Below are 27,189 nucleotides of genomic sequence, written 5' to 3'. Positions count from 1 at the left end.
TCCTGTGTTACTGCATCCCACAGTATATTAAAGGGGGGCGGGGGGTGGGGGGGTTTAGTTCACTTTGCCCAGCAACAGCCACACGGTGTGTAGACTATTATATATAAATCACCTCCAATGATATAGCTGCAAAGAAAAAAAACAGAAAAAGATTAGCATAACAAATGTGTTGTCATCATTCCTTCTACAAGCTCTGTATGTCGCTGGAACGGTGTAGCAGACCTGAGCGCATCTCTTCAAATGCCTCTATAATGAGGCACCTCAGTCATGGCCGTAGCCAGCTATGAGGTCACCGAGGTCCGGACCTCGGTAACTATTTGTAACTATTAAAAAAAAAAAAAAAAAATTATAAAAAAAATTATAATTTTTTTTTTTTTGGTCAACGACCGGCCCACTACTAGGCTGAGACATCGGCCCATTGGTACTGACTGACACTGGGCTGGCCCAATCACATCTCTTACTAAGCACCCCCCCGCCAGTCATGCAGGTATATGACTGAGAGGGGGGCTGGTACATGACTGAGATGGGGCTGGTACATGACTGAGAGGGGGCTGTGGTACATGACTGAGAGGGGGCTGTGGTACATGACTGAGAGGGGGCTGTGGTATATGACTGAGAGGGGGCTGTGGTACATGACTGAGAGGGGGCTGGCTGGTACATGACTGAGAGGGGGCTGGTACATGACTGAGAGAGGGCTGGTACATGACTGAGAGGGGGCTGGTATACATGACTGAGAGGGGGGCTGGTATACATGACTGAGAGGGGGCTGTGGTACATGACTGAGATGGGGCTATGGTACATGACTGAGATGGGGCTGTGGTACATGACTGAGAGGAGGCTGGTACATGACTGAGAGGAGGCTGGTACATGACTGAGAGGGGGCTGGTACATGACTGAGAGGGGGCTGGTACATGACTGAGAGGGGGCTGGTACATGACTGAGAGGGGGCTGGTACATGACTGAGAGGGGGCTGGTACATGACTCAGATGGGGCTGTGGTACATGACTGAGAGGGGGCTGGTAGATGACAGAGGGGGCTGGTATACATGACTGAGAGAGGGCTGGTACATGACTGAGAGGGGCTGGCTGGTACATGACTGAGAGGGGCTGGTACATGACTGAGAGGGGGCTGGTACCATGTATTGGGCATCATTGTAGGTCAAACCATTAAAAAGTTAATTTCCACGGCAGCCATTTTGGATTTTGGTCTCTCACAAATTTCCCCCGCCTTTTTAAAAAATCCATTGAGAAACGAAGTGCCACAGATGACCCAACTACTAGGTCCATATCGTATCATCATAATATTATTTTTTAAATCATTAGGATAAGGGTTCCCTTGATAAAGATGCATGAAAAGGCTGTATAATATACAACACCAGTAGCTCAACTGCAAAAACTGCTTTTTTATTTGATTAGATTTATTTGGAAATTAAAAACACATCATAAAAACAAATGATCTTGACCAATTTGTATTCCTGAGGATATCACCTAAAAGCATTCATTAACAAGCATTAACACTTATTTCCAAGGTGGTCCTCGATGGAAGACATAAAAACACAGCACATTATAGCCTACTCAACTGCAAATTTTTCCTCAACTGCAAAAATGTATGCCTACTTATGTATTAGCCTACAGGGAAAAACACATTCACAACAGGCAGCAAAGTTTGTTTTCAGCCAAGTATGGTAATAAGGTAATGTGGTAATATTGACGTTGTATTTCATAAATAATATGTGTGAATAATTAGAGAGTCATAATGTAGGAGAGACAGACATTTCACACCAACCCCCTCGCATGAGAAGGCTGCATACCCAAATGGTATATAGGGGAATAGTTACAAGTCACAAAGCCCTCACTCAAACTGACTGTATGTAAATGCTGATTACATGCTGAAGAGTCATGGATCTATTAATCAACTGTTTAGTATCAAAAGAGTAAACCATAATATTAGAAATAAGGTTTGAAGGGTGATTACACTCGTGTTAAAGAAGTCATCACAGCTACTCTGCCAACTAGCAGGGGTGACGAGAGCTACTCTCCACCCCCACTCTGTGATCAGATTAGTACTATATGGTAATTTGGCCCAAAGGGTCAAAGTGTATTCACACCCCCCACCAGAAGGACATCAGGCCAGCCCCCCCGTGAGAAGACACACAGAGAAACCCAGAGGGAGGGGCTGCCAGCGCCCACAGGACACCGCTCACAGAAGGCGCCCACAGGAGATGCATGATTGGATCAACTGTAATAGTGAACTGGATTCTATTTTGGCTAGAAGTTGGGTATATAAGGAAGAGACAAATTGTAATTCGAGAGCTCTCAGACCGGACCAACCCAGGGGGTCTGGGGGCTCCACCGCTCCTTCCACCAGAGAGACTGTGCTGCTGCATTTTATGTGAGTAAAATCATGGACCCATGGTTGGTTAGAATAGAATGTATAGATACTTATGTCTGAAACCAGATTTACTCATGTATAATGTGTGCAGTATGGTTAATGTATGTTCAGATTATGTTAACCAAGTGACTGGTTTATGTACATTATTGAGGTTTGAGATGCAAACCTGATTGTGATATTTCTGTACAACAGACAGCCCTGTTAATGTTCTCTGATAATCTTTTGTATGTAAAAGGCAACCTTTTATTCACTCTTGGCCCTGACTCCAATAAATCAGCTGAGTTGAACTACAGTTCTGGTTTGTCTGGTGTACACGTTTTATTCCTCATCTGCTAAGTCAGATGAGGAGACCAACAATTCTATCAGTATGAATCCTTCCTCCTCCTTCCAGATAATCAATCTCATTGTATTGTACTACAATAACCTCAAATTATTGTAGAAAGTCTGTGGGAATTTACCACAGTAACTATTAGGATATATATGGTATGGATTACTTACTCTTAATAACTTATTACTATCTGTGGTAGCTCTAGTCTCCACCTACACAAATTGTTTTTGTGCTGTCCATTGATCATGCACCTTCACGTGGTAGGCACATAGGTCAAACTCCCCAAACAAACACACCATTGATTTAATTGCCATATAAGATGAATATAAAACAAGAAGGTGATCTATTAACTGTGTAAACCTTATGCAATATTCATCATTGATATTTGAATACTTGAAATCTGTATGAACTGAGTAGTTAGTATCAAATGAAATAAGATGGAACTGCTCCATGCATTCATTGAATAAACAACTATTTTCTCATTACCAGTATGGTATTGTTTAAATTGTACAGCTTTTTGCACATATTTGTCAGGGGATTCCAACAATTCTGGACCTGAATGTACCAGTTAATTGTAATCATCTCTCTCCTTATGTCTAGTCAAGCCAGGTTGTGGAGGAGAGAGACAGGGATGAACAGGCTATAGACTACGTTGCCCATCCTGAGCCTGCTATGATGCAGGTGTTTTACATCACCACCCAAAACAAGATTCAGCCAAGAGCGAGTGAGTACACTGGTCCACTTGTCCATGGCACTTACTACCCAGCTTTGTAATGGGTTGGGGGGGGGGGGAATAGTACAGTAGGTACGCATATTTAAGGGGACCGTAAGGATGGTGTACTGGTGGGTGGTGTCCGACCGATTATAGTGGGCCGGTCTGGGCCAAACAAATAAATGGACCTCCCTAATTTCTAAACCCTGGCTACGGCCCTGACCTCAGTCAGTCAGACAATGAAGAAAAAGCTATTTTTTTTTCTGGGATTGACGTGTTGAAAGAAAACATGTTGTATAAAGTAAATACAATTAAAGAGACTTGTTTACTGTTTGACTGCAAGCTGATAAACATCCCAAGTGCATTCTGACCTGGAAGGATCACTGGGTCTCATTCCCGAACGAAGTTACGACAAAAAAAAATCGTCTTAGCCAGATTTTCCTGAGATCAGATCGTGGCTGAGAGCAGATTTAAGAGTGCTGAGGAGTTACACATCTGTTTTAATATAAGCCCAAGGTGTAACCATATATATGGATATGGGTGTACTGTAACAACCTGAGCAACGGTTGTTGTCAGGCATTATGAAAGACACATTGCCCTGGTCCTTATATTTTCATTCAGGCAACGCAAAATTGACCTACGGGGTCCTGGAGATCCCACGTGTGCTCAGTTGTACGCATTGACGCCCCAGCAGCAAACATGGCGGATTTACAGATGAAACTTCTTCGGAAGAAAATCGACAAAAGGGCCGAAAAGGACAAAGAACGCAAACTACTCAAGAAACAGAGACTAAGTGAAGATAACGGTAAATATTTAGCTATACACTAAATGTATCCTGCTAGTTGAATGACCGAACCTCTCGTCTCACAAGTCACAACAACTCTACAATCAAGCTAATCACGGCTAACTCGCGACACGTTTCGAACAGTAGAAACTACTACAACCAGTGCTACTGGATCAAATTCTGCTTCACTGGTTGACGTTAATCATGTGCAACTCGGCAATAACGCTGCTCGCATTATTAAGGTTTAAGGTTTACATTTCACGGCATTTCGCCCTAAAACAACCTATCTACTATATCAACCGTATTATTATGAGGTTGGGTGAAAAAATACCACAGAGGGCAGAAAACAAATGCTCGCCATTGTTGGTCACGACGTAATATAAACGATTATGATTGCATTTGCAGGTGACTAGCCATGATGCACAAATACAATGACCAGCAGGTAACTCCAATCAGGGAAAACCCCATAGGAACCCTCACGTCGTCCTGGCTGGCAGGTCACCTGGAAATGCAATAACTTGTCAGATTGCATATCTCAATTTGAAGAAAATATTCAAAAACATTGCACTTTACAAACTATTGACTGAATATTACAGGGCTGTACGTTAACTTTTTTTGCACATAGCACTGGTGCTACAGAGGTTGATAGTTTTGTAGCACAGGCCAAAATCTTGTAGCACAAGTATAAAACGTGTTATATTTGTAACGGTCACAAATGTGCCTATTGTATTTGTGTTATTTAGTTGCAGTGCCATGTTTGGCTGTCATTTAGTATATCGCCATGTGTTATTATTACTATGATACTCTCATATGCTATTTTCAATTAATATCATAAACAACATAAGGAATATTAGCATAATTTTGAGTGGACTGAAGGAATGAGTCAGCGTTAATAGTTTTAAATGCAAATAATTTATTGAAACATAGAAGTGGGGTCGGTTGGGGGACACACACACACAATGGGGGACCCTGATGTAAACAAGACAAACGTCTTTCTCTGGTCTGCATCCCCTTAACAATTGTGTGTATTGAGCCGTACTGTACCCATTCTGCAATCTGTTAAATAAAGTTTTCATTCATTCATTCACACACACTGTTTCAACTCACCACCCCCGCATCATATTGTAGTCTAGTCTGTCTTCAAACTTCCACTCCTCTCGAAACTTGTTTATATTTGAATATCATCATTATCTGTCCATCCTCAGTTTACTATAATATACTCCTGTCCTAGTGTTGTCACGATACTGGAATTTCGACTTCGATACGATACCTTGAAAAGTATCGATACTTCGATACCATTTCGATATTAAAAAAAAAAAAAAAATTATATATATATATATATATTTTTTTTTTTTTTTTTTTTTTTAAACAAATTTAGCTTTTGTTGCTGGTTGATTCTCCTCAGCTTCTCTCTGGTACTATAAGATAAGATAAATATAACACTTTTAAAACCCTTTGTTTATCTTTAGATCACACATTTAAAAAGAACTGTTCATCTCACTTCAATCATTTTTATTGCAGATGCAGAAGTTAGAACATAGTATTTTCTCAAGCAGACAGATGTAAACACTCACTGTAATCTGTGTTGCATGTACCTGACAAACTGAACTGTTTGTATTACAGTTGGTAACAGTTTTGATAAAGATAACAGGGCGAGGGCTATATGTGTAACATATATAACTTCACAACAGCAAAATTACTAGTACTAGTAGTAGTAAACAATAATTAAAACTTTTTTTTGCATTAGTGAAAACAATAAGGACACATTCAAAAGGCAGGGTAAGAAAAAAGTGCAATCTTATGCATTTTCAAGTCAAGTTCTTCTTAGGTAGTGCATTACCTTCTCATACCATTACACCTACTAATACCACCTTCTCATACCTTCTCATACAACCTTCTAATACCTTCTCATACCACCTTCTCATACCACCTACTAATACCTTCTCATACCACCTTCTAATACCTTCTCATTACACCTACTAATACCTTCTCATACCACCTTCTAATACCTTCTCATACCACCTTCTAATACCTTCTAATACCTTCTCATTACACCTACTAATACCTTCTCATACCACCTTCTCATACCTTCTCATACCACCTACTAATACCTTCTCATACCACCTTCTAATACCTTCTCATACCACCTTCTCATACCTTCTCATACCACCTACACCTACTAATACCTTCTCATACCAACTTCTAATACCTTCATACCACCTACTAATACCTTCTCATACCACCTTCTAATACCTTCTCATACCACCTTCTCATACCTTCTACATTACCTAGTGATACACATAAAGCATAAGAGCCGTGGAAGGCTCGCCGTCGTCGGGTAGAGTAATCCAATATACAGGTCCAGTCGCTCTTGACCCGGAGCTCCTCGGATGCAATCACCACTAGGGGTCTGACCAGCCTGGATAAGCGTCCAGATAACGTCAGGAACGATGGGGGTACTGATAACTGTAGGACTCGAACCGAACGATGCACAATACCTACTTAGTACTTATACCTTATCATACCTTATATCAGGGATCGGCAATAGGCGGCCCGCGGGCCGACATTGGCCCGCCAGCAATAATTTCTGGCCCGTCAGGTTATTTTGAGAATATGATATTTATTTTACGCGCAGGAAATATTCACTCGGGACGCCAGGGTGTCTTTTATTGTGAAGCTGTATCTATCTACCGGTAGTCATCAATAGCACTATAGCCAATTGAAATGCTAGAAATGGTCACGTGGACTGGGAGAACCAATGGAATAGTCCCTAACGAACTTTCACTTCCGCGTTCGAGATGGAGCGAGTAACAAATGTGTTAAAAAACAAAACAAACATCTTTGGATAGGGAAATGCAACAGGGAAATATAACGCTTCTTTTAATAAACAGGAGCCATACTTAAAATACGGGTTTATTGCAACAGGTCGGTGATTCTTGCGTGCCGAGCCGACGTCCTCTCTGCATAATATGTGGCGACAACAACAACGAGGAAATGGTTGTTATTACAACTGTGTTAAAGTTGGCAGATAAAGTAGCTGCATTCAACGCCAATCTGGAATTGGAGGGCGGCGAGTGGATATGTGACATGTTTCAAACATTAGCAGGGATTTTGGAGGACTGAACAACAAACAAGGTATGGTGAGTCGTGTTTTCATGCATTCTGTCTTCTGATCTGTTCATCACCCGCCGCGGTGATCTGCAACAGCTGATCTGCTGTTCATGAATGAATGAATGAAAACTTTATTTAACAGATTGCAGAATGGGTACAATACAGTACGGCGCAATACACACAATTGTTAAGGGGATCTGCAACAGCTGAGAGCTGTTCATGAATGAATGGATGAGTGAGAACTTTGTTTGGCGGATTGCAGAGTGGGTGCAGTGCAGTGCGGCGCAGTGCACACGGTTGTTGATCCTGGCCCGCGAAGCGACGGCTTGGGGAAAATCTGGCCCGTGGGCAAATCTAATTGGCGACCCCTGCCTTATATAAAGGCCTCAAGTAAAAAAAAAAAAAACTGCAATCTTATGCATTTTCAAGTAGCAGCCAGCAACTAGCAAATGAAACAATATTCTTCTTGAGGTAGGGCATTTAGACAGCAGAATGACTAAAACAATAATTCAAACTTTTTTGCATTAAGCACACATTCAAAAGGCACTAAAGTGCAAGTACAAAAAAAAAGTGCATTTTCAAGTTAAATTCTTTTTAAATAGGTAGTGCACTTATTCAACGGCCTCAGACTAATCACACATAAGGTGGTGCAAGTAGTGTAATAATGTACTAGCCTAAAGTTTCTTTACAACTTTCAGATTTTTTGCTAGGAACACCAGCATGTCAATGTGCTCCTCTGTAAGCCGTGCCCTTCTTGGACTGCAAATGAGCCCTGACGTACTAAATACACGTTCTGAAGCTGAGCTTGAAGCAGAGATGCACAAATACTTTTTCGCCAGCTGGGCAAGGTGAGGTAAAGTTCTCTCATGTGTCCTCCACCATGCGAGTGGGTCGTCTCCTGCGCTGAGTTCAGGCATCTTTTCATATATTGTGAACTCGTTTTTTAGTTCAGCCTCTGCGTCCTCTGCATCCTCGCCACCACCATGTTGACCCTTCTTTTCCCCCTGTATGCTGGTTAACAGTCCCTTCAGATCCGTTCTACTTTTCTTCGCTGGTACGCCTGGTAGTGGTAGTGGTTGCATGGCAGTGGCACATGGAGGAGGAGGAGCGGGTGTTTGTCTTCCTGTTTCAGTGCGAGTGTCCATCAGATTTCGTTTGACCTCGTCTCTTAACATAACAAAACTGTCCTTGAACCTTGGGTCGAGAAACGTGGCTGTGTTCAACACCAGCTGCAGAGCCCCGTCGACGTCGTTATATCGTTCGTTGAGATCTGTACCAATATTTTCTTTAAGTTCACATTTGAGGAGGCTGTCATTTTCCTCAATGGTCAAAGTTGAAGATAACTTCCAAATTAGGGGCAGGACAGAGGAGAGTGTGGTGTGCTTTTCACCACTAAGGGCATCAGTGAAAGAGCTGACAGGGCTCAATATATCTTTTACAGTCTCAAGAATTGTAATGTCTGAATCTTTAGGCATGAGGTGCCATTTCTTCCGATCGTCGGCTAGAACTGAACAGACCGCTTGCTGCTGTTCCAGAAATCTCGCCACCATTTGATACGCTGAGTCCCAGCGTGTCGGCTCATCATGGATCAGTTTGTGTTCAGGCAGTTGCAACTCTTTTTGCTTCTGCTTCAGCTGTCGGGACATCTTTGGTGACCTGCTGAAGGCAGACACTGTCTTTCTCAGCCTCGACAGTGCTGCAGACACACGGCCTATATCCAGACCCTTGCTAATGGCTAGGTGAAGGTTGTGCCCAAAGCAGGGGACCCATGTGAAGTCCTGCTTAAATGCTTTCTTGTTATTTGAGGCATTATCAGTGGTGATGCCACTGCCAGCCATATTTGACATGTCCAGCTTCCATGTTTCATGTACCATCTCCTCCAACGCCTCTCTCAAACTGTCCCCCGTGTGCTCTGAGTGCAGCCCAACACAGCCCAAACACCAGCTCTGCATGTCCCAGGATTCTGTAATAAACTGCAGAGTTACTGCCATGAATGTGGACGTGGCCCTGCTGGTCCACAAGTCAGTGGTGCATGAAAATAAGGGTTTCCCCCTAAGGCTCTCCATGATTTTGTCTTTTGTTTCATTATATAGGGCAGGGATTTCAGTTGACATGAAGTGGTTCCGTGAAGGAAGGGAATACTTGTTATTTAACTGTCCAAGCAGTTGTCTGAACCCATGTTTCTCAACAGTATAGACAGGGACCTGATCCATGCATATGTACTCTGCTACAGCCCTGTTAAGTTTCTTGGCTTCCTTTGAGTTTGCATGATACTTCCTTTGTTGTTCAAGTAATGCTGGTAGGGTAGGCTGCTGTGCTGTTGCTGGTCGATTCTCCTCAGCTTCTCTCTGGTACTATAAGAAAAGAGAAATATAAGACTTTTAAAACCCGTTGTTTCTCTCTAAAGAAAGAAATACATAGCAAACATGACTTAGTTATGCAATAGTGCTGCTGCTTTTTATTTGGTTAAAATATTTTAGTTAATAAGACTAAAATATATGACTACAACAATTTTCATTAGAGAGAGAGATTTTTCCGTGGCTGGTAACGTTAACCTCAGAGAGAGAGAGAGAGAGAGAGAGGGAGAGAGAGGGAGAGAGAGGGAGAGAGAGAGAGAGAGGGAGAGAGAGAGGGAGAGAGGGAGAGAGGGAGAGAGAGGGAGAGAGAGAGAGGGAGAGAGAGAGGGAGAGAGGGAGAGAGAGAGATCTTTCTTTCTTTCTCCGGGGCTGGTAACGTTAACCAACCTCGTGTCGAGTGTAGTATTGTATGACCTCGACATAACGTTTAAACGTAATTTTACTCCGTTTCCATGCGGTAGCCGGCTAGCTAGCATAAGCTAACAGAGGAACGACTAGCAGTAGCTATCTAACGTTAGCTAATAGCTGTAACGTACAACGAATCAGCTGTTGATATGATGCGCCATCAGTAGACAACGTATCTTGTATTAAACTAGAGTTAGTGGTTTAATGCTTCAGTCACAAACCTCTTTCATTTCTTTGTGGAGATCCGCGTTTTGCCATATTTGAGGTGTTGGCACCTTTCGTTGGCACTGCCCTGTAACACCGCTTGCAAATGGGCATTGTGACATCTTTAACTTTCCCTTCTGTGTTTACTTCAAAACCGAAGTACTTCCAAACAGCACTTCTGCTGTTTTCTTTATCTTTAAGTTGTGGAGGCGCTGCATCTGCCATCTTAGTTCACTCAGCTAAAATGTTTACTGAAGAGTGAAGACGCCGACGGCTCGCTCTGTGAGGGGGAGGGCTGGAGGGGGAAGCGTGCTCTGAACAGCTGGAGGGGCAAGCGTGCTCTGAACAGCGTGTCAACAAACTTCCGGTAGAACACTGCCAGCGGGTACCGATACTACAGAAAGTATCGGTATTTCGGGAAATGAGTATCGTAACTGTTTTAAATATTCAGTATCGATATTTATCGATACTTCGATATTTTTGACAACACTATCCTGTCCTGAGTCCTGACTAGTGACTTCATCGTCTTTCCAAACGCACGCACACACACACACACACACAGGGAAGGGGAGAGAGTGCCCCCCCATTTCCCTTTCCACACTGTCTGCTGGCTCTGCCTCTGATCAGGATTAGCTGTTAGCTTGCTAACGTTGTAGTGATTGTAATGGTACATAAACGTTAATTTCGGGCGATGTGCGCATAAAGGAATGGCGACGGTGCAAAGCATGTAGATGCATTTGACCCGTTGCGAGAAAGAAAAAACACCACGGACTTATTTCGGGACGTGTAGGCGCACTGCTGTGTTAACGCAGCAGCCAACGCGCTGCTCTGCTTGCAGATAATGCAGAAGCACAAGCACGGATAGGGCGGATACGACTCGTCGAGTTGTCACAAGAGTTTTTTCAAAATAAGAGTATCATATGCACCTGAACGTTGCTAGCTTTCGGAGCCTAGCTGGAGCTGCGCGTGGGCAGAAATGAGACCCGCTACAGGATTTTCAAAATAAGAGTATATATGAACCGAATCCCTATCGCACCAGTGCTACTGAAGTAAATCCATCCATCGCACAGACAGCTGTTGCTGTAGCACGTGCGATATATATGTCGCACTGTACACCCCTGTATTACCACTTCCAACAAGGTACTTGACCAATGTAGTGTCATAACAAAGCCAACTAATTAATTTCAAATATTTTCATTACTTCGTGCCCAATTGGTGAGCATTTGTTTTCTGATGGTTGAGCATAGTAGAGGTTGGGGTTACCAGCTAACCTAACCTGAATCTGAACCTTACTGGAGAGACTTCATGTTTAACCATAACATCAACTACAGTACAGATAAGAAATTTTTTTGTGACTGGTGTGAAATGCCTTGAAAATAAGCTGTCCTATGGTTCTGCTGTCCCATCTTCCTGGGTGATGTTAGAGAATGGCACCAATGGCTAGGGTTAGGGGTTCTATTCCCTTGATGATGGTTGAAGCTTTAACACATTGAGGACCACGGTTTGCAGTGTAATATGTTTCTAGAGGACCAGGGTTTGTCAACAAACCGATGTACTTTCTAACAGCTATATATATACTTTATATAGTATTGCTATCTTTCCATTCTCATTGTCACTTGAGTGCATAAACCGTGCCTTCATAATGGCTTAAAGAAAATAAAAATCCATCGGTTGGTTGTCATTTTATAGTGTCGTGAATATAAGCTTTATCGCAGTTTTCGTCATGTCTTTTTTTCTGGGAAGCTAGATATGAGGCTAATGGCTAGTCACGTTATATCAAACGCCATTTCTGTTGTATATATACGAATGAAATAAAACAAACTGCTTAGCATCCGGACTATTACAGAGCATCTATGGATGAAATGGGGGCGGCGGGGGACGCTGATTAGTATTATTGATTAGCAATACAGTGTGCATTCAAGTAGCCACATTCACTGATCGATCGCTTGCGTGTTACAACAATGTCCAATCCGGCTGTAATTTTGGTGAATAGTATCCTACCGTCAGCCCATGTGATTGCCGGCAGCATTTCCCCATTATTCATCGGCATCTGGTAGATCGATATGTCCATTGGCTGATCATAAATCCCATTATTCCAGGCTGAAATCTGCGTTCCGTAACGTGATCAAAGATGGAGAATGTTCGGCTGGGATCCAGGCTCATATGAAACGCCCCAGACAGTAAAAAAAAAAAAAAATCCATTCGGCCTCAATGATACTGCAGTGGAGCGATGGCGCCCCTAAGAGGATCTGGCCGGTATTGCATGTCGCCGATTTAAATCTGGCGGGTAAATCTGCAGAGTCGATCCGGGATCTTGATCCGTTTATTAATATGGAATAAAACAATAACAACTTGCCACGAGTTAACTCATGGCTCTGGTCCTCAACTGGTGGAATCGAAACACGAGTTAACTCGTGGACGTAGAGCTGCCGCGGTATCGGTATTACTGCGGTATCGCTGTTACATCATGCCCACCGCAGCGTTGGGCTGAATACCGGCATCACCGCTGTTTTTTATTATATTATTATTATTATTACGCTCTCGTTGGGCTTGCGGCTCTGCAGATATACCCTACTTCTCTGTCGAGATTCCAAGCGACCCTATTGGGTACCAGAAAAGTCACATGAAACACTGCAGACCACTGATTGGTCAGAAGAGATACGCGTCACATGCTTGGAGCATCTTGCAGTGCGTTTACTTCCTGAATCTCAGCCATCACAACACGGCTAATAGTACGTTAGCTCCCACCGGAGACCGGAGTGGATTACCGACGCCGTCGCTCCTCAGGGAACGAGGCATAATGATTTTACTGCAACGAAATGTTATAATAAAAGCCCTTCGTTCTATACACTTGTCTGATTGAAAACTTTATTAACAGACCGCAGAATGGGTACAACTCGGCACGCTCTGAGCAAAGAAAGGAACTTAGATATTAAAGGGGAACTATCTTATAAATGGCCTTTTTGAGTGTTTAGCATTGTTTCCTAGCTATGTGAACTTATATTAATATGATCTATGTCTCAAAATTCTCATATTGGCGCATTCTTCCAATTCTCCTCTCACAATATTCACCCTCACTGAACTGAGTCGTTTGAAAATGTGCCTATATGTGATGTCATATAGTCGCTGCTGCATGTTAATGTTCAGGCGGCGACGCAGCAACACAGTGGTTTAGGAGCCCAGGCTGCATGTTAATGTTCAAGAGGCGGCGCTGCCACACAGTGGTTTAGGTGGCACCTGCAGCTGCGGCTGCAAAACAGCTCGAAATCTTGAGGTAGAAAAATGCTGTTTTTGAGGACTTGATTAGAAATACAAAACAATGAATAAAAAAAATATATATATTACAGAGGTGTTCCATAGACTCACAGGAATTGTGTAAAAGTGCCCAAATAGTGAAAGAAATAGTAAAATAGTTCCCCTTTAATTGAGTAACGCTTGCCTTGCTATGTGGTCCGGTAAATACGAACGTGTAACTATACTAACGTTAATGCCACAAATCGAATGCCTTTGTAATCATAAGTAGTAACGTTATAATAATAAGAAGAAGAAAGGGTCGGGGGGGTAACCGGCGGGCGCGACACCGAGGGGAGACTTCGAATCCGTGTTTCACTTTTAATAACGAATGCGTGCATGCCGAATCCCAAACAATATTCATGCTGCAAAGTCATCCTCTAAAGATAGACATTTAGACTAGAGGCAGGCTATATGCTATATAAAGAGTAGACTACAAAAAAAATGCATTCAAACTTTTTTTTGTGTGTGTGTGTGCGGTAATACCGCGGCGGTAGGAAATATATTGCAAATGTGTGCGGTAAGGAAAACATCAATACCGCGGCAGCTCTACGTGGACGGTCCTTAATGTGTTAAGGCCATGCTATTCAAAACACGGCACCAATAAACACAACTGACCTAATAAACATAACAGACCTATCAACATATTCAAGAACATGAGGTTATCTTCACATATCAAGATGTATAGCTGTTCACGGTACAGATGGTAAGTTGTATGTATTATTGTAGACAATTCATGGGAACAAGTTACAAAGCATCAGTTAAATGGTTATTTAAACATATCTTGTAACATTTGGTAGAGGAACAGTATTTAAAGCATCAGTTAAATGGTTATTTAAACATATCTTGTAACATTTGATAGAGGAACAGTATTTAAAGCATCAGTTAAATGGTTATTTAAACATATCTTGTAACATTTGATAGAGGAACAGTATTTAAAGCATCAGTTAAATGGTTATTTAAACATATCTTGTAACATTTTATAGAGGAACGGGTTTTCGCCAGGTGGGAAGGGAACAACCATACATCCCATAATTCAGTTCCCCTGACAAATGTACTTCTGCAAATCATAAATGAGCTAAATTAACCCTTTCACTGCCACCGACGGCGATGCTCCATCATTAGCATCATTAGCTCTGCATCCTAATGATGGAGCATCGCCGTCGGTTGTGTGATAGTAAAGGGCTAGCCTTCTGTATTGTCGCAGTGAAAGGGTTAACCTCTTATATTTTCTGAAAATTCGCCCCAAAAAAATACATAAGTAAATGGAAGATTGCTCCACTTCTACAAGGTCCATTGCATGCTCCACTTCTACAAGGTCCATTGCATGCTCCACTTCTACAAGGTCCATTGCATGCTCCACTTCTACAAGGTCCATTGCATGCTCCACTTCTACAAGGTCCATTGCATGTTCCTGGTATCTAGGGACAATCTATGGATCTCCAGATAATGTATCCCCAGGGTCAGAAATATTGTCTGTTACTATGCTTGAGTAAATTGTAATGAACCAAAGGACAATATAATATTTTTTATTCCCCCCCCCTCATCTTTGATGGTGAATAATACCATGCTAACATTGACCAGATGTGAAACATTTATTGAAAATTGAAAGATGATTTACAGGTTTTTTTTGTAGATGCAGTACTGAATTTTTTCCATCCGGACACATGCAATTTGAAATATGAATATAGAATACCAGGTCTATAAATGACCTTATTATGGCCAAGTCGCACAATTATCGATCGGGCCAAATCTCCTCTTTCCAATGGCAGAGTTCAATCTAGATTTAGTACCACCAGACCAGGCTGCCTGATACGGCAGCAAAAACCGTGAATGAAATCTACTGTAAGTACAGTTACTTTTTTGTAATGTAAATAGCTCTGCCATTTTTCATCTGATTGAGCCGCAGTCTTTTTCCAGACGTTCACAGAAAGGTAAAGAAACCAACTACGTTCTATTTTATGGCAATAACGTTCAGGTTTGTTTGACTGGTGAGATATGATCCTGTAAATAACAAAAGTTCATGCTGGAAGTCAGATAATTGACAGGGGCTGGCTTGAGCTGGGGAGTGTAGTTTTATGAAATTCGAAAGCCCTGGGTGTCTTCTTTCAAAAGACTACACTCACTTTTCGCTGCGCGTTTTCATCGCGTCAATATCCGCTTAACAAACGTAGTGCTGAAAATATTAGGGGTGCACCGATATGTCGGGTATCGGTATCGGCCGATAAGCTCAAATGTGCCGATGGCAGTGGCCGCTAAATATCCGTCAATTTGTGTCGCGTCAATCTGGTCCACACGTTCAAACTTTGAAAAAAAAATGACATTTATAATGCATGTCACCTTTAAAGTGTAACCACACGTCTGATGACTTCTTCGTCGACATGTCTGCTGCACATGTCCTTGTTGTTTTCAACACAGATAATCTCCACGTGCTTGTTGTAGAGAGGTGGAGTCGAAGCGCCGCTTACTTTCGTTTCATTGGAATGGAGGCGGGAAGGCGCCGCTTACTTTCGTTTCATTGGAATGGAGGCGCAAGATTTGAGGCAATTTTTTATTTTTTATTTTTTATTTAATTTTAAACCATCGAACGAAGCTTTGAAGTATTTAAGACAGCCCTAGACTTCAGCAATAATCATGACTCATGAGCATTATAAAATAAAAACCCATGGCATGGTGGAATTAATACCATAAACATATTTCTTGATTCCTTTTTTTAAGTAAGTAAAGAGGCCTATGTTTATATCGGTGAGCACAATTTGTAACACAAAAAGAGAGACGTGTAGCCTATTTATTTTAATATTTTATTTATTTATTCATTTTATTATTATTTTATTTCTTGCCATGCCTAAAATAATAGTCAACAATAGGGCTAAAACATTTTCATAAACAATAATATAATTTTTTGTTATAGTTATAATAAAAGCTTTTCTATACATTTGTCTGATGAAGACCAGAAAAAGACTTTCGGCTTTTTTACATAAGGGTCCTCCATTTTCAATTGATCAAAACATTTAGAGACATACAAATATACAGTAGTTTCATAAATAAAATAAAAAAATTATATATAAAAGAAAATAATTATAATATCTTTTTTTCTTTTTTTGCCACAAATATCGGTATCGGCCGATTGTGTTAGTTGAACAATCGGAATCGGTGGCAAATTTTCATATCGGTGCATCCCTAGAAAATATACACTTTGACTGCTGTTTTGACAAAGTTAGGGTCTTTACTCTTGGCTACATTTGAAAAAGAAAGGCAACATTAATTAATACGTTCTGTATTCATCTATTTATTGGTGTGATATCAATCTTGTACCGGACCACTCGGGGTTAATAGAACATGGAACTAACTGCCAGGGTTTACATTACCTCTATAGTTCTGTCTGTTTAAAGGTGTGATTCATACTGGAGCCAGAGTCTACAGTATACCTGTACTTTAGATTAACATGTTCACCAAATGTTGTGTTTTATTGTGTGATTTAACTAATGATGTGTTTTGTTTGGTCCTTAGCTGAATCCAACGGGCTGACAGAGGAGTGTTGTGACCATGCCACGCAGGAAACCACAGCAGTTTCCCAGACGGAGACCACCAAGCCCATGAAGAAGAAGGCGAAGCAGAAGAATGCGTCCGCAAGCGAAAACACAATAGAAGAAGAAGTTACTGCGAAGAAGAAGAAAAGGAAGCTGGCTGACGCCACTGAGTCGTCAGGTAGAGTTTGGATCAGAAATGAGATGATAGGGGAATAATTGTATCTTGTATCTATATCTATATATAATATAGATTCAATGAGTTTATATTAGGGATGCACCGAATGGGAAATTCTTGGCCGAATACCGAAAATAGGAAACAGTTGGACGAATGCAGAAAGGCGGAAAATGATTCATATAAAGGGCTGTCAAAATTAATGCTTTAATTTTGGAGATTAATTTAAAGGGGAACTATTTTACTATTTCTTTCACTATTTGGGCACTTTTACACAATTCCTGTGAGTTTATGGAACACCTCTGTAATATTTTTTTTTTAATTCATTGTTTTGTATTTCTAATCAAGTACTCAAAAACAGCATTTTTCTACCTCAAGATCTTAAGCCGTTTTGAGCCTGGGCTCCAACCACAATGGTAACTGTGCTGAGTGTGTGAGTCTCAACATGCAGCTGAGTCTCTCTGACATCACAAATCAGCACATTTTCAGATGACTCAGTTCAGTGAGGGTGAATATTGTGAGAGGAGAATTGGAAGAATGCGCCAATATGAGAATTAGAGACATAGATCCTATTAATATAAGTCCACATAGCTAGGAAACAATGCTAAACACTGAAAAAGGCCATTTATAAGATAGTTCCCCTTTAAATTATTTAAAGCATTAAAATAAATGAATCTAGATTAATCTATGGAGTGAAAAATCTTCAATCTTAGCGCCGTGGATATAAGAAGGAGGTCTAGCTGAGTCAATGTTGATGGTTTTGTTGAACATTTGTATTTCACAGGAGAGAAACTGTATTCAAAGAAAGCTATTAAAATAGTCTTTGAATCTAAATATACTTTTTGTGTTGATTTTACATTAATTCCATGATTTCACTCAAGTAAATATCTGTTACAAGCTTCGGTCTTAAGTAGAAAAATGCTATTTTTAATCTAGATTAATTACAGAAAATTGTGAGATTAATTAGTAAAATACATACATGCATACAACAAAATGTGCATGATTCAAGTCAAGTGCATTTTCTTTTCTCTGTAGGCGTGATCTAATGAGTATAACACACGACTTCAAGTGATGTAATGCTTTTATACAATGGCCCAATTCACCCAACCTTATTGCTATACAATAAACACACAGTAATTGAAGCATAATGGAGATTTATTCACAACCATCCACAGAAAGTAGATCCAATAGTAGATCCAATGGTCTGAAAAAAAAAATTAAAAAAATCGACAGCAATTTTTTTTTATTTTCTTTTAAGTCCACGATTTTTCTTTTGTTTCACAATGGGTCATGACAAACCAATGACATAATCCAACATATGTGTAACGAACTAACATATTCCAGTTGACTATCTTTTTTAGAGGATTCGTTCAAAAGATATTCATACTTCCATTTGTCTATCTATGGCGGACTCATTCAGACTCACAAAAAAAAAAAAAAAGTAATTCGGTTGTGGGAGGGATCTGGGGTCACGTGGAGTGTGTTATACGAAATAACAACGGCTAACTTGACTGTTTCAGCCAATCAGAATCAAGATATTTGCATGCCATTGTATAATAGCCAATAAATGTGAAGTTATCTTTGAAACTCTGTTGTCAAGCCTCGTCAATATAACCCCCCCCCCCCCCCCCCCCCCCTTTCCTCACTAATGGGACTGGGTACGGCTAACGTTAGCTAGCTGAGCGGCGGCTAATGCTAGTTAGCTTGGCCGATGATTGAAAACTTTTATTAACAGATTGCAGAATGGGTACAATACAGTACAGCTCAATACACACAATTGTTAAGGGGATGCAGACCAGAGAAAGACTTTCGTCTTGTTAAAATCCGTTCCTCCATTTTCAATTCATAATGAGCTTGCGTCAATTCAATTAAATTGAAGGTCCGAGCTGGTCTGTGTCTAATGCAATGCGTTTGGATTACGTCATCACAACAACACGTTAGGTTACGAACGTAACCCTGTTCTTTGACATTCAGTGATATCTTTTCGGTGCTAAAACCCGAAAGCCGAAAAGGGCCCTTTTTAACCATTTTCGGCCGATAATTTTCGGTGGCCGAATATTCGGTGCATCCCTAGTTTATATTCTGCACATGTTTATTCACGTATTGACTGATGTAGACCTCTTCTGTGGTCCCTTGAGAGCAGTTTGTCAGAAGAGGAACCGACTGATATGGTTGATTTAATCCCTATTTCTAGGAGTGAAGAAGGTCAAAGCAGACGAGGAGGAGGCGAATGGGGTAAAGGTCACAGGAGAGGAAGCAGGTGCTGAACAGAGCACAGACGAAGAAGAGCAAGCTCCAACTGATGATGACGAAGAGGAGGATGGAGAGGAAGAGGAGGATGAGGAGATGGAGGATGATGAAGAAGGTGATGATGATGATGATGATGATGATGAAGAGGATGGTCCTGAACTGCCAAGTGGCTTGACAGGTAATATACACCTTGTTTGTGTTTTCACTACATGCATCTGAGTGAAAACACACGCGCGCACAGTAGGGATGCACGATTAATCGATTCCCATTGTCCCATTGAGATACATGATTGGTTTGGGAGAGGGAGGTAAGGGGTTTTAGATTGTGTGTTATGAAGTTTAGACTTCAGAGAGGGAGAGTAAAGTACAGGAAAAAAAGGTACCGTTGGGTACCGGTATCGATTCCCAGGTAAAAAGAAACATTTTCAGGCTCTGTGTCCTGAAAAGACCCACCACGTAGGCCAGATGCAAGCCGCATTTTACAATAAACCTCTGTGGGGCTGTTAAAAATATATATATTATAATCGCAAATTTAATCTCAATCGCAATATCTGTCAGAAAAATCGCAATTAGATTATTTTTTATTGTATTTTTTATTATTTTTAAACACGTTGCCTGGTCATAGTGGCTCTGAGCCTTTATACCATTGTTTAGGGAACGACCTGGCACAGTCCTAATAGAGTTGATCTCCTTAACACTTTGAATGCCCAAAACGTGATATGACGTTTTATCAGCCCAATGCCTGAATGCCCACAACGTTTATTAGCGTTTTATTTTTTTATTAGCGATCTGAATTCATATTTCATCAACCGAGTCTACCGTTGGTATGCAGCCCCTGTAGGAGCTCAGATGTGAAAAAACCGCCCCCTATCGTCTCCCAGATGGTAATGCACCCTTTTGGAATGGACTCAATGAAAATGGATGAGAAAAGAAAAATCCGGAATCCACATTTTACTTCTCAGGCATGTAACCCGAGCCGATCGGATTCATTGTGGACCCTCAGAACAGCGTGGAATACATATGTACAGTATGTAGCGTTGGATCAATAAAAGCGATCGATTTTTGGAATGGCGATCAGGAATTGGAATGATCTTTTTGGAGAACATCTGATCTGAGGTAAGTAATCTATTTTACAAGTCTTGGGATAATCAGAGTTGTATTCGCTGAGATCTCCGCGTTCGCCCTATATGTGTGTGTGTGGGCGATCGCTTTGAGGAAATCGGAGAATCGATTTTTCAGATCGCCTATATAGCGTGCATACGTACACATATACTATCGATAATCTAGCGTTTATTTGAAAACGATTCATAAATAGGCCGAAAAATGACAACGTGTTTTGTGTATTACAGTAAAGGGCGTTTATCACAGAATCTTCTGGAACTTTCAAGAAACTAGCGTTTTTCAAAATGCTATAAAACGAAAATGAACCGATAAAAAAACAATCCGCTTCGACAATGTTGACTGGAAAAACGAGTCATTGATAAGCGACGGGCAGATTAGACACATATTAGCTTAGCTTAGATTAGCCATAATTTAAAACATAGATTAGGCGTTTTTAACGCTAACATTGAAGTGGATGGTGGGCATTCAAGCAGTAATTCAAGATTAAGTTTGGGCTCTGAAAGTGTTAACATGTGACTTGAGAGGTTTGTTCTCATTAGTTTTTGTGTTGAATCTGCTCTCTGGTGCGCTGTCCTCATGACTGTTTCAGGAGTGTTTGAACCTGTTGTCTGGTCCTCTGTCCTCATGACTGTGTTTCAGGAGCGTTTGAGGACACCTCGTTTGCTTCTCTGGAGGCGATGGTGAGTGAAAACACACTGAAGGCAGTGAAGGAGATGGGCTTCGAACACATGACCGAGATCCAACACAAAAGCATCCGTCCCCTGCTGGAGGGAAGGTGAGACTGCAGGTTCTCTCGGCTACGGTCAGTTTAGAATACAGCACAAGTACAGTACAATGAAAAGAGGTTTGGCATCCAACCAGAGTGCAAATGTAACGGTAAAGTGCAATACTATCAGTGTTTCCCCTAGGATCTTTTTTAGGGGGGGTGAAAGGCCCCCAAAACGACTAGTGTTTTCGCGGGGCGCGTGTGTCACGGATACATGGTGTCAACAGTGTCGTCATAGACGCGCGCAGTAAGGCGGTTGTTAGTATCGGTGCATTTCTCTACACTGAGCTGAAATGAAATGATTGCACATAAATTAGGTAAATAAATATTAACTATTTATTTACAAGACATAAATTAACTTATTTACAATTATACATACAGTAGTGACAACACGCATATGAACTATTTACAATACAGGGTAGCTTTTTTCTGTGTCTCCGTAGACCGTGCCGCACCACCGTTTTAAAGTCTTAGTGAAGATTGATTTATATGAAAACCGATGTATGTATAATTTGGCTAGCTCACCAACATTACTGTGATTAAAGCAAACTTTAATCGAAAAAAAATATTTTTCTTAATTTATTTTTTTATAATTTTTTCTGGCGGGGCGTCCCGTTGGCGGAATGGTAGGGGAAACACTGACTATACAATGTACAAGTGATTCAACTGGATATAAAATATATAAGTACTGAGTAATGGTGCTAAACAGATGTATGTACAGTGTTATAGTATTTATTAATATGTACAGTGATACAGGTAAAGACAGTATGGTAGTAAGTCATACTGACCAGTAGGGCTGCAACGATTAGTCGACATAATCGACGACGTCGATTATAAAAAAATCGTCGACGAGGAATTGTTGCGTCGATTAGTCATTACCTATCTTTGTGAAAGTGGCTTCTCAGCTCTGGTCCAGCCAGCTGAAGACTTCTTAGCTTAACATAACAGACCGACAGTAAGTTTGGGGGAACTAATGGGATAACTGGGGATGTTGTTTGGTCCTGACAAGAGTCTCAAAGCAACTCTGAGGTCATGCTCAATGTCCAATCTGTTCCTCTGCTCTGTCTTCAGCTGGACCAGAGCTGAGAAGCCACTTTCACAAAGATAGGTAGTGCAAACAATTTTTTTTTTTATTTATTTTTTATATAATTGTTTTTCGATTAGTTGACTAATCGAAAAAATAATCGACAGATTAGTCGACTACCAAAATAGTCATTAGTTGCAGCCCTACTGACCAGCGGTATAACTAGTCGGTAAATGTAATGCAGACGTAAAACAGATTGTGTCCAGACATACTAATGTGCAGCTGATCAAAGTACCTCCCCATCACAACTAGGGATGGGAATTGATAAGATTTTATCGATACGATTCCCTTATCGATTCCTGCTTTATAATTTAAATAAATAAATTGGAAATGCAACAGAACTAAGCTGGTTAGAATAACAACATGCAACTTGACATTTCTGATTGTCATTTATTGTTGAGCCCCCATGTCAGAAAAATACAAAAACTGTAAGCAAAAAAAATTAAATATAGCCTACACTTAAATAAAATAATGTATTTGAGATTCTCTTACATTTTTTTTTTTTTTTTTTTTTTTTAACGACCTGTTGCATGTAACTACAGTTCAATATCTTAAACTAATTGAATCTATTGAACCGTAGTTGCATTCAACAGGTCGTTATTCCTCTGACTTCTCTGTCTCTGGCACACACACACACACGCACACAACACACACACAGAGCTCTCTGTCCTGTAAGGCCCAAAACGCTAAATTGTGTTTCCGTTTTGGAATAGTGCCAAAAACTCGCCGACAACATGTCGTGTAATCTGCGCGGAGCCGTTGTTGCTCAACGCCCATGCGCAGTAGATACCATCTGCGTGCCCTTCCGGTGACAACAGAGCTGTCCCAAATAGCTGCAGCTACCATGTGTTGTCAAGTTATTGTTATAAGGACCCCAGTCCAAGCTACAACAGTCTGCATTCCCTTAACAATTGTTTGTATTGAGCCGTATTGTATTGTACCCATTATGCAATATGTTAAATAAAGTTTACATCCATTCATTCTGCTAGCATTACCGATTGCATGAGCACTGCACCTGGCTAACGTGAGCTAGCGTTAGCTATCAGACCCTGTTAGCTCAAGCTCCTCTTTCAATCTTAACAAGCATTAAACAAAATGGCCCAGTCATCTATTCACCTTTGTTTAATACACACGGCGTTGTCTCTAATGTTATCTAGCTACTGATAGCTCCCGATATCATCAGTTTGGTGCTGGCTGGTTAACGTGAGCTAGCGTTAGCTTCTAGCCACAATGCTATACTGTTATACTGGCATATTCCATTCACGTTAGCATGTAGCTAACAATGTAGCTAACAACATCGCAGATCCTTTTTGAGACTAAACTATCCGCTCTTGGTGGTCACTTGTGTTGATGTTAGTTTTGTTTCATCAACAAATGAGAGGCAGAACACACAGTGAATGTATCCGTTTTGTTTATTGCACTTTTATTACACTTTGCTGAAAAATAAGTGCTGCATTGGGTAAATAGGCAAGATGGTGGCGCCTTGTTGACATTTTCTTTGCAGGAAGTGTATTGGCACATTCAAGTTCTGATTGGTTGAAAATTGCCTTCATGTTCGCCACCTACTGCTTTGGCAGTGTACTACATCACTGTACTCGGGTTGCAAAACGTATGTCTCACTCGGCTACCGCTACGTTGCGACCTGGAAAAGCTAAACTCATCTGAAAACAAAACTAAGGTGTAACCGCAGCCTAAATGTTTACTGTGAGCGATTTGTAGTGCCAAATTTCCCTCGGGATGATTAAAGTATTTCTATTCTATTCTATTCTATTCTATTCTATAACATATATGCAGAGCATATACTACCTTCCCACTCAGGGCATTATGGGGTAGAACACATAGTAGCATACTACAAAAACCTAGGGGTCCACAAAGACTACTTCAAACTTGAAATGGTAACAACCGATGAGGTACTCAAAAAATGTTGCGCCCTCCAACCTAACAAGGCCACTGGCCATGACAACATCCCCTCCAAATTCCTCAGAGACTCAGCAGCCGCCATCACCCCAGTCATCACACACATAATAAACCTCTCTATAAAACAGGGACACGTCCCCAAGGACTTCAAAATTGCGAGAGTGACCCCTCTGCACAAAAACGGCAGCAAATTAGACCCAGGCAACTACCGCCCTGTTTCTATTCTTGCCTCCATCTCGAAAGTCATGGAGAAAATAGTCTACGAACAGGTCGAAAAGTACCTGGCGGAAAAAAATCTAATCTACGAATTCCAATCTGGCTTCAGAACGTCCCACTCCACTGACACATGCCTCCTCTATTTGAACGACCACATCAAACAAGAGGTGGAAGCGGGCAAATACTGCGGCATGGTCATGCTGGACCTACAAAAGGCCTTCGACACTGTCAATCACTCCATTCTGATTGACAAGCTAAAAGAAATTGGTTTTGATAGTTTATCAGTGAGCTGGATGCAATCCTACCTGGAGGGGAGAGAACAGATGGTGGAGGTAAAAGCGAAACTCATCTGAAAACTAAACGAAGGTGTAACCGCAGCCTAAGCTATGGGCTCGTGTTGCTACACGGACATGTTTGTATGTTGCACGGTACCTACTAGTAAACACTCAGTCAACCCTCCGTCTCTTATTATATGTGAACTAAAGAGTACAAGGGTTACACAACAGCCCCCACCCCTTTTTTTTTATTTGTACCTGTACTACCTGCTGTCAGCTGTTATCTCTCTCTGTGTGTCTGTATGAGCCTGATTAGCCAGCGTCAGCCACAGTCATTCATTAACCCATTCTCTGCCGGGCATTGTACCCATCATTGTACCCTCTCTGCCAGCGCTATAAGTCTATGGAGATGTTCACCTTCTTTGCAGGGCTATAACTTTTTAAATTGACATTACCATGGCCCATTCAACATCAATTATCTATCGTTCAGGATGTAGGAACGTTTAACTTTTTCATTCACACATTCATACTAAAATACCGTCTACAGCAGGGGTGGCCAACCCGCGGCTCGCGAGCCGCATGCGGCTCTTTGCCCGTCAATGTGCGGCTCTTCCATCCATAAAAAAAAATAAAAAAAAAAATATTTTTTTTTTATACTTTTTTTTTTTTTTACTTTTTTTTTTTTATGTCACTCATTCCATAAGGACGTAGAATAAACATTTACAATTTTTTTTTAAATGGTCCATTTGCATGTTCTTGGTATCTGAATCTAGGGACATATATGGATCAGTGTCAGAAATAGTGTGTCTGTTACTAGGCTTGAGTAAATTGTAATGAACCAAAGGAGAATATCAATTCTATTTAAAAAAAAATTATCTTTGACTGTAAATAACACCATGCTAAAATTGACCAGACCTGAAAAATCTAAGCAAATGAATAAAGGGAAGATGATTAAACAGAAGGTTTTGTAGATACAGTACTGAATTCTGCCATCTTTTTTATAATGTAAATTTCTCCACCATTTTTCATCATATTGCAACACCGTTTTTTGCAAGACGTTCACAGAAAGGTAGAGAAACTAACTGCGTTCTGTTTTATGGCAATAACGTTCAGGTTTGTGGGAGATAATCCCAAAAAATAAGAGAAATTAAAAAGTAAATCCAGAAGTCAGATGATTGACAGGGGCTGGTGTGAGCTGGGTAGGGTAGTTTTTCGAAATTTGAAAGCCCTGAGTCTCTTCCTTCAAAAGACTACACTCACTTTTGGCTGTGCCACTTCCTCCTGTCAATATGCGCCGGTTTCCGACTCAATGCCCTGAGATTTCTATAATCTTATATTTCACTAATAACAGTTAAAATAATTGGTAAACAAACATAATGCTGAAAATATACACTTTTACTGTATATCTCGGGCTTAAGAGGTTAACCCTGTGAGGCCCAAATTAAAAAGAAATTAGCAACTTCAGAGGCCAGAGGGTGGGACATATAAACACATTTACTATCAAATAGCATTGTGAGGCTGAACAACAGGACCAATTGACTATACATGTGCTTAAAGGGGAACTATCTTATAAATGGCTTTTTTCAGTGTTTACCATTGTTTCTTAGCTATGTGGACTTATATTAATAGGATATATGTCTCTAATTCTCATATTGGCGAATTCTTCCAATTCTCCTCTCACAATATTCACCCTCACTGAACTGAGTCATCTGAAAATGTGCATATCTGTGATGTCAGAGATTTCTCAGCTGCATAATAATGTGGCAGTTGATGTGGCAGTTGGCACCAGGCCACACAGTGGTTGGAGCCCAGCCTCAAAACGGCTTAAGATCTTGAGGTAGAAAAATGTGGTTTTTAGTACTTGATTAGAAATACAAAACAATGCATTTTTTTTTGAAAAAAACCTAGGTGTTCCATAGACTCACAGGAATTGTGTAAAAGTGCCCAAATAGTGAAAGAAATAGTAAAATAGTTCCCCTTTAACATTTTTTAAATAAACATTCTTTTTTTAAATGGCTAAAAGTGATTTTGTAATTTTGCAACCGTGGGTCTCACAGGGTACTTTTAACCCTGTGAGGCCCAAATAAAAAAGACATTAGCAACTTCAGAGGCCAGAGGGTGAGACCTATAAACACATGAAGGGTGCCGTGACTGAAAAAAAAGGTTGAGAAACGCTGGTATATGGTGTGGCTCTTTGTGGTACCACAGTAATTTTTTTGTGGCTCTTAGTCTCTGACTGGTTGGCCACCCCTGGTCTACAGTATAAATGTTTTTA

The 27,189-nt window shown here is 40.8% G+C and overlaps 1 protein-coding gene across 1 annotated transcript in view; it reads left to right on the top strand.

Annotated features, from left to right (window-relative positions):
* Window positions 1–4,114: 4,114 nt before the first annotated feature.
* Window positions 4,115–27,189, top strand: part of ddx18 (DEAD (Asp-Glu-Ala-Asp) box polypeptide 18) — a 55,142-nt gene continuing 32,067 nt past the window's right edge. Inside the window, exons 1-4 of the mRNA XM_084309600.1 lie at window positions 4,115–4,236; window positions 17,094–17,291; window positions 19,480–19,713; window positions 21,296–21,431. Coding sequence (XP_084165726.1) covers window positions 4,131–4,236; window positions 17,094–17,291; window positions 19,480–19,713; window positions 21,296–21,431 — 674 coding nt within the window. The 5' untranslated portion in view covers window positions 4,115–4,130. The remainder of the gene's footprint in view (window positions 4,237–17,093; window positions 17,292–19,479; window positions 19,714–21,295; window positions 21,432–27,189) is intronic.

This window comes from Notolepis coatsorum (assembly GCF_963971535.1).
Source record: "Notolepis coatsorum genome assembly, chromosome: 3".
Taxonomy (NCBI): Eukaryota; Metazoa; Chordata; class Actinopteri; order Aulopiformes; family Paralepididae; genus Notolepis; species Notolepis coatsorum.
The sequence above is the reverse complement of the archived record's forward strand: the minus strand, read 5'-3'. Positions and strand labels throughout refer to the sequence as shown.